Raw genomic sequence first — 13,712 nt, 5'->3', positions numbered from 1 at the left:
TCTGAAATTAGTTTATTGAACGCTTCTGTGAACTATTCTAAACGAGTCTCTTTGTTGAATGAGTTCAAAATAATCAAATCAGTGGGATGAATCAAAATTTTGGAAACCCCTTGACGCATCAGTTTGAAAAACCCCTTGAGTTTCTTTATTATTTTTTTCCAATGGATGTACATTATGTGTTAAACTGGAAAGTGGATTAAACCCATACTTCTGAAAACAAGATCTTAGCAAATAATAATGCTATAGTTCTGTAGACTAATCCACATCAGCAGAAATAAAGACACAAACAGAAAGACATGTAAATCCTGTTTTATTGTAAGAAATGGACTTCAGCAATAGTTACAAATTTGGAACCCTTAACAGCCTGCAAGTACAAAAACAGGGAGAGATACAGTTTGGTATAGTGCTGTGCTCACAATGTACTTTCCCCACAGAACACCAAACCGAAGGGAAAGTGAATTACTGCATTTCACAGACAGTACCTGCTTTCACAGTACTTCCAATTTTTTTTAAATCTTTCATCCACCTTCATGAGCTCAGTGCATTAAATTAGTCTTTCTTTGACATTCATAAACGTAAGCTCAAAAATGTGTGTGACTTGTTTTCCTATTCTTTTCTGTTCAGAACGGATCCAGCTATGTTGCATCCACCCAACTACAGGAATATTTCTAATCCAATGATCCAAAACAGCTCAGCAAAGATACTAACACAAACAGGCAAGTTCTTAGTCAAGGTATTTCATAGCACCAATAAAAACTCTGATTGCCAGTTTTGCAAGTGCTACTGATTTAAAATGCAACATTGAGAACTACACACAGAGAAAATGTCATATTATTTGAGAATAACCAGTCTGTGCACATAAAATAATGCTGATACAATGTTGAAGCTACAGTCAGAGTTGGCACAGTGATCCAAAGTCATAGTATCATAATGAATTCCTCCAGACACAATCCTAACAATCAAATGTTACATAAATGGAGTGATCACTGTTTAGAAAAAGGCAACTTATACAGATCCATTCAGAGCACAGGCATCCAATGGCATGCATGTCTTTTAGAAAATGAGAAAAAAAAAAAAAAATGTACACAAGTGAGGACAAGGATTTAATATTTCCAAAAAGCTCCTTAATGGGATAGTTCACCCAAAAATGAAATTTTGAAGCTCCAAAAGCACAAAAAGGCAACATTAAAGTAATCCACACGACTCCAGTGGTCTAATCCATATAGTCAGAAGTGATATGATAGGTGTGGGTGAGAAACAGTTCAATATTTAAATATTTTAGTATAAATCTCCACTTTCACATTCTTTTGTTTTTAGCGATTTGCATTCTTTATGCAAATCGCCACCTACTGGGCAGGGAGGGTATTGATTTTTTTCTCACCCACACCTATCATATCACTTCTGAAGGAATGTATTTAACCACTGGAGTCTCATGCATTACTTTTATGCTGCCTTTGTGTTTTTTTTTTTGCACTTCAAAATTTTTGTACCAATTCACTTGCTTTGTATGGACGTACAGAAGTGAGATATTCTTCTAAAAATCTTCATTTGTGTTCTAAAGAAGAAAGGCATCTGTGATGGCATAAGGGGGAGTAAATTGAGAATTTTCCTTTTTGGGTGAACCATCCCATTAAGTCAATATTATTTTACTAAAAACAAGGCAATCTTGTCTTAATCTAGTGTTGCGAGTGCATTTGAAACAGCCTAACAATATGGCTAATTCGGGGAACGGATTTAAAGAGTGCAATATTTTAAAATAAGTCAAAAGATTTAACATTTTCGTCTAATTTGTAAAGTCTCTGTCTAAAATATTCAATATTCTGCTGCTACGTTTACATTAAGCAACAAAGGAAAACTTTAAACCTTTAATTTGAATTACAAACATTTGCCATAAGAAACAAAATACATTAAATATAAGGCAGTTAAAACAGGTAGAAAACTCTGCATTGCCCATGCAGAGATGGGCAGTGTTTTTCTTGTCAACTCTTGTCAAATTTTGGCCTCGAGTCCACCAATGTAGTGGCTAGTAAGATCATATGGATATAATTCTTTAAAGCAAAAGAAATATTTTTTTTTTTTTTAAAAGAATAAAAAGAAAAAGGTAAAAGAAATTGTGCTCATGCAAATGTGAGTGCTACAATACAGTAGTGTCCTGTTGACTGCAAACCACAGAGAATGGCTGAGTGTTACAACATACATTTACCTTACAGCAAAAACAGACTCGTGCTGGACTGTATTCAACACATCACTACATCCATAAAACAAGCAAAAGACAAACCAGACAAATGTCAGACTGGGTCCACTCCCTCCAGACAGTCTGTATATAAGGCACAGTCACTAAGGATAGACTGGAGCGGTGATGACTGCTACCCACCTTGGAAACTAGGAAATGGGTGCTCAGGCTGCAGGGTTTGCATGAAGCACTGTATACATCTTTGCAATGTACTAACAATTTTGCTATTTTGTCCCTCAGTTTTGTGTCAGTGTAAGGTTTGGTTCTAAATAAAACATCACAGATATGTACCATGGCAGTGTTGGGGGAGATGCCACCAATAAAATCACTACAGTCAAAGTGGCCAAGACATAATTTCAGAGACATAAAATAAGATAAATACATTTGCAGGTGTCTAAAGTTGCTAAAAGAGGAAAGCAATATTAGAGATTGTATTTTACAGACAGAAAACAGGAGTATCGTGTCAGTCATCTCATAACAGGTATGTCTAAGGGCATTAAAAAGTTCTTCCAATATGATGTGCATTTATGCACACTTCAGCAGACAACGGTTTCGATATGGAGTTTGTTCGGAAAAGTCCAAATGCATAACATGACGTGGGAGGCCTGTGAGGTTGAGAGGTGGTGGGAGGGGGTTGACTGTGTGGAGAAGGGAGGAATGGAGAGGGTGAAAGGAGGGTAAAACTGCAACAAGTCACGAGTATTAGAACTCCTCCTGGTCTTCTGACTCAGCGTCTGGTATGACAAACCCCTCCTAAGACAGAGAGAGGGCAAGAGAGATTGTCATCTGATTAGGAAACTAACCTGGACTTCACTCATTTTAAGAAGTAAAAAACATTTGCCAGTGCAACTAAAGGTGCGATTCCACTTTACCCATTTAAATTTGAATTAAAGGGATAGTTCATCCAAAAATTCATTTACTCACCCTCATGCCATTCCAGATGTGTATGACTTTCTTTCTTCTGCAGAACGCAAAGATTTTTGGAAGAATGTATGAACGTACAGAGCTGAGACAATCCAAGTGAAAGGTGACCAGACTTTTGTAGCTGCAAAAATCACAAAGCAAACATAAAAGTAATCCATAAGACTCCAGTGGTTAAATCAAAATCTTCAGAAGCTAAATAAGTGTGGGTGAGAAACAGAACAATATCTGAGTCCTTTCTTACTCTAAATTTCCACTTTCACATTCACTATCAGATGTGAAACTAAACAGGCAACACATGTGATTTTCAGATTTAAAAGTGAAAGTGGAGATTTAGAGTAAAAAAGGACTTACATTTTCATCTGTTTCTCACACATACCTATTATATCGCTTATGAAGATATGGATTTAACCTCTACAGTTGTATGGATTACTTTTATGCTGCCTTTATGTGATTTTTGGAGCAACAAAGGTCTGATCACCATTCACTTGCATTGTATGGACCTACAGAGCTGAAATATTTTTTCTAAAAACCTTTGTTTGCGTTCTGCAGAAGAAAGAAAGTCATACACATCTGGGATGGCATAAGGGTGAGTAAATGATGGGAAAATCTTCATTTTTGGGTGAACTATCCTTTTAAGCCTTCATATGTAGGGATGGTTGCCAAAGGCATGCTGATAAATGGCATTTCCTAACAATTCTCCCACATTTAGAGCTTTCCACTGATGACTCTGGCTAACAGACGTTATCACCAGAGCAGTCTGGTTCCTGAACCATCGCCATTTCTTTTCTGTCTTGCGTTGAATTTATTGAGATGTTTACAATATGAACCAAAATTTCAAAATAAAATTTGCAGGCTCCCCACACCTTTTGACCATTGAATTACCATGACTTTTCCAGCTCTGATTACTGGCTGGGTAAGGAGTTTTCATACGATAATTTGTGAATAATTTCATATACAAATATATATTTGTATAAAATGAAATACACATAAATAAAACATAGTATTTTATTATACATTTAATTCATTTTAGTGTATAATAACTTTGCATGAATATATTAAAACAAATATTCACTCAATAAAAATTTTCATGCTTTTTAAAATTTTTAGAATTTCTTGATATTTCCATGACTGTAGGACCCCTGAATCTGGATCTATAAGCTGTTCATTCACATCTCATCCTGTCAAGTCCATTACTTTAGAATTAGAACTAGGACTGTCAATCAATTAAAATGTAGTAAATTAATTACATAATGTACCAATTACCAAATTAACCACAATTAATTGCATAAGAATAGCTACTGAGAAAGGCACCCAAATAAAGATTATTTTGTATAAAACAATTGATATAATTCTAAATATAACATAATTATTTCAATGCAGATAATTCAAATACATTACATCTTGTGGCAGCAGAGAAGTAAAGCATTTAGACAATACAAAAAGTGGTTTTAAAAGTCTAAATATTGATTATTTCTGTTTAATTGAATATAACCCTATTATTGACCTACCTCCCTCTGCACTGTTTTTAATTGTAGGTCTATGTACTCGTGTGTCAGGCAGATGCTTTTGGAGTGTCTTACTTCAATCTCACTAGTTTTTAGTGTCATTAGTCATAAGCACTGTGTTTTTAGGATCTGTGTCAAGTTAAATGTAGTTTGAAACTTTTCAAAAACGCGTTTCGAGATCCCTGCGTGATTCTGTTGAGCTTTGTCTAGCCGTCCTTAAGCACAAAATGCATCATCTGTGGAAGGTCATGCTGCATGTTCTTGTTGGTTTGAAGGGTGTGTTGCTTGTACAGCTGGAATTGAGATGACTGCCCCCTACTGTCACGTGTTTGTAAAAACATCAAGGTTGTACATCAAGGTAGCATTGCTCCAATGGTAGGAACATTCCTTATTACAGTCGGGGGCATTATTAATAAATTTTTTAACACGTTATTTTTTATTTAATAAATCGCACCAAACTCATGCGTTAAATCTACAGCCCTACTTAAAAAATGTTTTGTGTAAAGTCTATTAACTATTACTATGTTCTTTTTTGTGATAGATGCGCTTCTTTAGTTAGAGCTAAGACTGTGGCTGTGCTGAACTCACATCAGTGGCATAGAGAATATCCACAATCCTCTGCAGGGTGGGGTCTCCCTCACCCTCCTTCTCCTGACAGATCAGCTCAATGTTCCTCAGTTTGCCAAAATAAAAATCCCGCTCTTTCTCCATGTCCTGGATCGTAGACTTTAAGATGTTTAACTGAAAGAGACCAACAAACATTTCAGTCTAGGAAAGTGGCTAAACAGCCAAATACACTGATTCGAGAGTGGTATTAATGTTAAGTCAAATAACAGACCTCCTGAATAAGCTCCGCTCTTTCCTCATCACCACCCGCACCAGGTCTTCGTGCAGAGCTAGGTGCCATCTTGGGTGTTACCTTGGCAACAGCTGCTCTCTGGGGTGCTGTTGGGAACAAGCAATCAATAGTAAGAGAATGACAAATGAGTGCGAAACTAAAGAGAAATGTAGAGTTCTGACACCCTAAGTGTAACAGAGCTTCATTGGATATGGGATTAATATCAACTGAATTAAAGTGTAAGTGAAACAAATGTGTTAAGAAGTCTTTTACTGGTATGATAAAGCGAAAAAGCTGGTGATAAACACTTTCTTAAAGAATAGGGTCTGAATATGGAAACCCAAACAAATCCCTAAAACTAGGTTTATGTTTTAAGTCAACATGAAATCAAAATGTACCTTTTTAACTTTAATGTACTTTCTGGTCATTATACACATGATTGATTGGTGTGCGTATAGATAGGATGCAAGGACATTAGGGTGCTGTAAGCGATTTTAGCCGAGACTGAGCCATTAATTAGAAACACCCCCTCTTTCAGAAACACTGCCCACAAAAGATACTGTTGAGACCATCACCGAGCAGAAGTGCATCTTCTTACAGTTGTCAAACACAACAATAGCAAAATAGCACCCTCGACTAACAGCAGTTATGAATATGGCATTAATCCTGAAGCATCCGCTTCAAGTACTACATTATTAGAATGCGCAAAATGATTAACAGACAAAAAGCACATCAAATCTTAAGATTGCCTCTTCTTAATGTGTCCACGGCCCATTGACACATTTTTTTTTTTTTTTGCTGTTTACACAGTCTCGTGCTCACAGAGATATGTGATATTTTTCAGGGATTAAAAGGATGGTTCATCCATAAATTAAAATTCTCTCATCATTTACTCACCCTCATGCCATCTGTGTATGACTTACTTTCTTCAGCAGAACACAAATGAAACTTTTTTGAAAAATGTATCAGCTCTGTAGGTCCATACAATGCAATTGAATGGTGACCAGACCTTTGTAGCTCCAAAAATCACAAAGAAAACATAAAAGTAATCCATGTGACTCCAGAGTTTAAATCCGTATTTCAGAATATAATAGATGTGGTTGAGAAACAAACAATATTTAAGTCATTTTTACTATAAATCTCCACTTTAAATTTCACTTTTAGATATGAAAGTGAAACTAAACAGGCACAACATGTGAGTTTCAGATATAAAAGTGAAAATGGAGACTTAGAGTATAAAAAGGACATTCATTTCTGAAGAAATGGATTTAAACACTGGAGTCATATGGATTACTTCTATGTTTCTTTTATCTGATTTTTGTGAGCTACAAAGGTCTGATCACCATTAATTTGCATTGTGAGGACCTACAGAGCTGAGATATTCTTCTAAAAAACTTTGTGTTCTGCTGAAGAAAGTCATACACATCTGGAACGGCATGAGGGTGAGTAAATGATGAGGGTGAACATTTTGGGTGAACTATCCCTTTAAGAACATTTTCTGTAAACCATTCCACAAAAACAAAAAAATTGCTTACAGCACCTTTAATATAACAAATAATCTGGACATAAAATAGGCACTTAAAAAGAAAGATTGACGAATAAACAGTGACCAACCTGCATTTATTATCTTCTTAGGCTTGCTGAGGGCAGGCATGGACGGGGTGGGTGCAGGCATGGTGTCCTGGCCCTGTCGTGCCTCAACTGGATCATAATCTTTCCCATCGTAGTTGGCGTCAAAGAATTTCTTAAACCACTGAACAAATTCAAAGTTGTCTTGAAATTTGCCCTTCACTAATTTGTCAACCGGGATTATCTAAGGGAGAAAACACAACCGAAATGATCATTTTCAGTTATGTTAAAGTGAGTAACAAAAAGGAGAAAATACAACTAAAATCAGGAACTGTTATGTTTGCTCTGGCTATATTCTGCATTAATAAGAATTAAAACAGATTCTAGGACAGTGGTTACAGGTCAATGTTGTAAAACTACTAAAATCAAACAACTGCCCCTGATGAGGGACAAATCAATGCTCATTTTTGGACAAAAAATTATTTCAAAGCCTAATTGGATCCCATCTCCAATTCCAAAAGGAGACAAAAGCTCAGATAATTTTTTTTTATATCTAATACACACTGGTGAATATGTGATTCTTGCAATGAAATGAGGATAAATACAGAAAAAAGGCTTGTTGCATTTCTGAACAATCTGCCTTCTGACTTCTGCTTTATTCAACCTGACCAGACAAACACAGCTTGTACAGACAAACGATAGGAAGAGAAATGAACAGATAAGCAGCTCACTTTATCAACTCCCATTCTCTTGAAAGCAGCTTGCAATATCTTAAAATTGTGAATGTATTCATGCTCTAATTTTGCACCAAATTTAACTTTCTTCAAAGGTATGCAGCCAGGGAAGAGCATGTCCATGAACTGGCAGTATGCTGCACCTGTAGGGAAATTATGACAAAAAGATCAGATTATTAAAAGATACTACAAATTACTTGTACACACAATTACCATCGTGCAACATAAAGAAAGAAGGGGCTGAAAAACAACTCACCTGAACATAAAAGCTCAATCTTAGTGAAGTTCATCTGTAAAGACTCATTGATCCATGCAAGCATATCATGTCGACTCAGATTGTCGCTGGTCACTGAGGTGGAATATACGTTCACAGCCATGTCCTATAATGCAGCAGGGAATAAAGGAGAAACATTTATTATAATATTGAGCAACCAAGTGTTGACGTGTGAAAATAAATGCAAAGACTAAAAGTTGTTAATGGTGAGGCGTGAAGTCAGGGCAGATAATATTAAATGGATAGATCATTTACTCTAATGCCATCCCATATGTGTATGACTTTCTTCTGCTGAACGCAAATGAAGATTTTTAGAAGAATATTTCAGCTCTGTTGGTCCATTTAATGCAAGTGAATAGTGGCCAGAACTTTGGAGATCAAAAAATAACAAAGGCAGCATAAAAGTAATCCATAAGATTCCAGTGGTTTAATCCATGTCTTCTGAAGTGATATTAAAGGTGTGGGTGAGAAACAGATCAATATTTAAGTCCCTTTTTACTATAAATAGCCACTTTCATACAGCCCTCCTAAGCGCTCTCTTCTCTCTTTAATTTACCTCGGAGCAAATGTAAGTGTCGTTGCAGACGTTATATGTCCATTTGGGAATGAGGGCTGAAACAGTTTAATCCATAACATGCTCTTCTCCAGATTTATTGAAAGAAAAACACTGCATGTACTCTCTCTGGGTAACTCATGTCACTATTACAAATGACCCCGCAACAATGTGTTTTCTTTTTTATAAAATCCCACTTAAAATAACTCAAACACAGATTACTCCCATAGGCTCTCATTGAAAAATAGCTATCGCGTGTCAGAGCAATGACGGCAGGGCAACAGTTGCTAAGACAGGATTGGTCAGAAGTGCTTTTAAGGTGGGGCTAAGCGAAGGGTCAATTGTCAAGCAGCCTTTTTTTAATGCTGCACTTTATACTCAGTGAGACTTAAGCTAAAAAGAAACTCACCATTAAAATGATATCCTTGTCCATTGTGAATATTCAGTTTAACTGTGTACGAAGCACCGCCCACACAGAGGTCATCGCAAAACCAAGCAACTTCGTATGTGTCTTCGTATGCGATTTCACCTATCAAAGTTCATCAAAACTTGAACTGGAGGCGGAATCAGCATGAGGAAATTCTTCACCGCGAAATTCACAATCGTGCAGATTACCATTGAGATGACTGTATTTTGCCTGCTGAATTTCACTGTGCAAAGGTACGTGTGACCGCGCCTAAAGAGTTCTTTTGTTTTTTGGCAATTCACATTCTTCGTGCATATTGCCACCTACTCGGCAGGGAGAATTTATAGCAAAAAAGGGACTTAAATATTGATCTGTTTCTCACCCACACCTATCATATCACTTCTGAAGACATGGATTAAACCACTGGAGTTGTATGGATTACTTTCATGCTGCGTTTATGTGCTTTTTGGAGATTCAAAATTCTGGTCACTACCCACTTGCATTGTAAGTAGCTACTGAGCGGAGATGTTTTTCTAAAAAAAAATCATGTGCGTTCTGCAGAAGAAAAAGTCATACACATCTGGAATTTCAAGAGGGTGAGTAAATAACGAGAGCATTTTCATTTTTGGGTGAACTGCTCCTTTAAATTAGCAGGTATTTACAGTTAATTTCAAATAGATGTTAAAACAGGCAATTTACTGTGTCAAAATATACATTTTATGAAAAGGGTCCCTGATTATCATTCTCTGAGCTTGCCAGAGTCTATAGAGACATGGCTGTTGGAGTGCTGACTGTAGTCTTTGGTATATAATCGGAAACGGTGAGCACTGAGGTAGCGCACCACCATGTAATTTTAGCCAAATTCCAAATTTTAACTCATGACTTTCTGTTTACATCTGCCTTAACAAAACAAACATCCAACACCACAACTAAAAACACTATCCTTTTTATTACAAGTTTGACATTGTTAAATCATTTCAGTGACAACCTCATAGGTCTGTGAAGGAATAAGCACTATATATACAATAATGTGCCTCTGGATAAACCCATATATTGTAAATCACTGTAGAAGAATGGGCCTGCTTTTAATGTACTGTAATGGCACTGAGCCAACCAGACTCTCCGGACAGATGAGCAGATGCTGAGAAAATCAGCAGTAATATCAGTCACACTGGCTGTGTCCCGGCACCTAGTGAGCTGATCTACCTAGACAGCAATTTTAGGCATCATAGGCACATTCCGAATATTCGACAGCATGTTGTACATTTAATACCCAAAATGTGGTCTAGACAGGCAGCTCGCGAGGTTTTGATTCATTGAGCTGCTCATCCACATCCAGGCCTCGCCTTCACCTCTATATCCCCTCTATGAATCGACCATTGTAACAGCGAGAAGTCCACATTTAATCAAGTATTCGTTCAAACAGCGAAAACCACCCACAGAGAGGAAAAGACCGGCGAAATATCAGACAAGCCGCTCAAATTATTTGTCCCATTAAACATCAGCACATAACAGCATCAGCTTCCGTTAGCGGCCGGGGCTATCCGCTCATTTTAGACGCACCCGTTTCAAATAAACCATTTTCGCTGAGAATTTAGCTTTTTAATTGCGTCTAACAAAACAGCCACAACCTCTGGGCTGTTATTTTATTAAATCGATTAATAAAACATTATATAGCGGAATTTTGAGTGAGTTTTACCTCTTGTTCGCCGGCGCCTTTTTCTCTCCGTTCATGCGTCGGTTTGTTCTTTGAACGTGTTACGTCATCACGTAGCGTTTCGCAGAGGAACGTATGAACTGTGGGGAAATAGCTGACAAATTAAGAGTATTTCCGTCTGATCGCTTTTAAGACGTAGCGTAATACTTTTTAAATGTACATTTAACACTATTGTGATCTTTTGTAGATGCAAGGTAAATAACTCGTTCATGGTAAATAACTTATTCTTGAGCTTTTTTAAGCATAGTTAGACTAAAGGGATAAAAAGTCATATCACCATTCCCACACTTTTTTGGTTCACGTTCCATGGTAATAACATATTTCTGGACACGTGCCATGGTGGTAAAATCCTAATATTCTTCGGAGCATTTACACTACTTTTTGTTATATCAAAAATATTTCTGAACCCTAGAAAATGATTTTTTTTTTTTTTTTTTTTTTTTTTGTGCTTTATCAAGTCAAGTCATTTTTATTTGTATAGCTCGTTTCACAACACGCATCGTTTCAAAGCAGCTTTACAGAAAATCATGCATTAACAGAAAATGAAACTAATATCTATAAAGTCTTAGGTGTCATCATTGGATAATTGTAAATTGTGTATAAAAATAAATAATTAAATAGATAATAATAATTGTATTTAGAACCCCAGTGAGCAAGCTGAAGGCGACTGTGACAAGGAACACAAAACTCCATAAGATGTTGGTTAATGGAGAAAAATAACCTTGGGAGAAACCAGGCTCACTGTATGAGCCAGTTCCCCTTTGGCTAAACAACATGAATATAATGCCAGTATTAGTTATTTGTGTGCAGTGCAAGTCATGGTCTAAAATTAACTAAGGAGTGGTGTAGTGGACTAAAGCACTGACCTGGTAAGCAGAAGGTCATTGGTTCAAACCCCACAGCCACCACCATTGTGTCCTTGAGCAAGGCACTTAACTCCAGGTTGCTCCAGGGGGATTGTCCCTGTAATCAGGGCACTGTAAGTTGCTTTGGATAAAAGCATCTGCCAAATGTAAAATTTGAGTGTTGAGGGCCAGTATTTAAACAAAGACTTTGTATGAACTGTAAGATTAATGACTAATGTCTTTGAAGTTCATCATGGATTAACTGCAGAAGTTCACATAAATTAGATGCATTGTCCTTTGTTAGTTGGCTGATGAAGACTTTTGTTGGCAATTAATTGATAGTCTATTTATCAATTAAGAGATCAAGATGGCACCGCAGATGGCAGTCTCGGTGTGGAGTTCTCTTTTGTAGTTTTTGTTTGCTTGTCCTGTGTTTAGTAATTTTTTTCCAATCAGTTTTACCAGGGATGAACTGCTGAACATTCAGCAGCACATACCAGACAATCTTTTCCCGTTTTTGACTATTTGGACGTTTTGCTGGACATTTTAGTCGGAGGCTCAGCTGTGTTGTTTAAACGCGCTATGAGACGCAGGCGAAGGAAACAAGCAGGCGCGCTGATCAGGCTTCGTCAGCGTGGCTTTCAAACAGTGCTGCTGATTATTCATATAGCGAATCTCCGCTCTCTTCCTAACAATACGGATGAGCTAAATCTCCTCATCCGTACAAATAAGGACTTTTCAAACTCTGCTGCCTTTTGCTTCACAGAAACCTGGCTGGGTGAAGCCATTCTGGACAGCACGTTACATCTGCCGGGCTTCCAGCTGTTCAGAGCGGATTGCATTGCAGATTTAATGGGGAAAACGAGAGGCAGTGGAACATGCTTTTACATCAATGAAAGTTGGTGTACAGATGTAACAATGTTAAAGAAGATGTGCTGTCCTAATTTGGAAGCGCTCTTCATCAACTGTAAGCCTTTCTACTCACCGCGGGAGTTTTCCTCGTTTATTCTGGTGAGTGTTTATATTCATCCACAAGCATACGTGAACGCAGCGCTGCAACAGCTGGCTGCTCAAATCAAAGACGCTGAACAACAATATATGGACTCAGTTATTATTACTCTGGGAGATTTTCATAAAGCTAACCTCACCCGTGAACTGCCAAAATACAGGCAGCACATTAAATGCCCCACCAGAGACAGGAATACACTGGATCATTGCTACACAACAATAAAGGATGCATATCTCTCTGTCCCTAAAGCAGCTTTGGGACTCTCTGACCACTGTCTGGGTCATCTTCTTCCATAATACAGGTAGAAACTAAAATCAGCTAAACCTGTAGTAAAGACTGTAAAAAGATGGACCAATGAGGCAGAGCTGGAACTACAAGCCTGCTTTGACTGCACTGACTGGAGTGTATTTGAGGCTGCAGACACCAATCTGGACAAGCTCACAGATACTGTTACATCATATATCAGTTTCTGTGAGGATATGTGCATCCCTACTAGGACTTATTTAACATACAGCAAAGACAAACCACGGTTTACAGCAGAACTCAGGCAGCTTCGTCAGGCCAAAGAGGATACTTACAGAAGTGGGGATAAAATCTTGTACAATCAGGCCAGGAACACACTGAATAAGGAAATCAGAGTGGCTAAAAGAAGCTGAAGAAGCTGAAAAACAAATTTTCAGCTAACAACCCTGCATCTGTGTGGAGTGAGTTGAAAGATTTTACTAATTCAAGAGACCTTCCCCCAACACTGTAGGGAACCAACAACTGGCTAACAACTTGAATGTGTTGCATGTACTCATACAGTACTGTCATCTGCCTCATCCAAGATGACAATGAGTCTGTATACAGAAGGGAGGTTAAACGGCTGGCTCACTGGTGCAGTCAAAACATCCTGGAGCTGAACACGCTCAAAACAGTGGAGATGATAGTGGACTTTAGGAGGAACACCCCAACACTGACCCCACTCACCATTCTAAACAGCACTGTGGCAGCAGTGGAGACATTCAGGTTCCTGGGCACTACCTTCTGACAGGACCGGAAGTGAGACACCCACACTGACTCCATTGTGAAAAAGGCCCAGCAGAGGTTGTACTTCCTTCGCCAG

General features: G+C 37.8%; 1 protein-coding gene across 1 annotated transcript; it reads right to left on the bottom strand.

Moving 5' to 3' along the window:
- Positions 1-293: 293 nt before the first annotated feature.
- On the bottom strand, positions 294-10,821 carry LOC127419118 (microtubule-associated protein RP/EB family member 1-like). The gene is made up of 7 exons (XM_051660256.1): positions 10,736-10,821; positions 8,060-8,183; positions 7,801-7,946; positions 7,115-7,313; positions 5,501-5,607; positions 5,251-5,403; positions 294-2,986 (listed from the first exon to the last, which is right to left on the bottom strand). The coding sequence occupies exons 2-7, from the start codon at positions 8,178-8,180 to the stop codon at positions 2,936-2,938; spliced, it is 777 nt and encodes a 258-aa protein (XP_051516216.1). The 5' UTR covers positions 8,181-8,183; positions 10,736-10,821; the 3' UTR covers positions 294-2,935.
- Between the last annotated feature and the right edge of the window lie 2,891 nt (positions 10,822-13,712).

The sequence above is a fragment of the Myxocyprinus asiaticus genome, chromosome 28, assembly GCF_019703515.2.
Source record: "Myxocyprinus asiaticus isolate MX2 ecotype Aquarium Trade chromosome 28, UBuf_Myxa_2, whole genome shotgun sequence".
NCBI lineage: Eukaryota > Metazoa > Chordata > Actinopteri > Cypriniformes > Catostomidae > Myxocyprinus > Myxocyprinus asiaticus.
The sequence above is the reverse complement of the archived record's forward strand: the minus strand, read 5'-3'. Positions and strand labels throughout refer to the sequence as shown.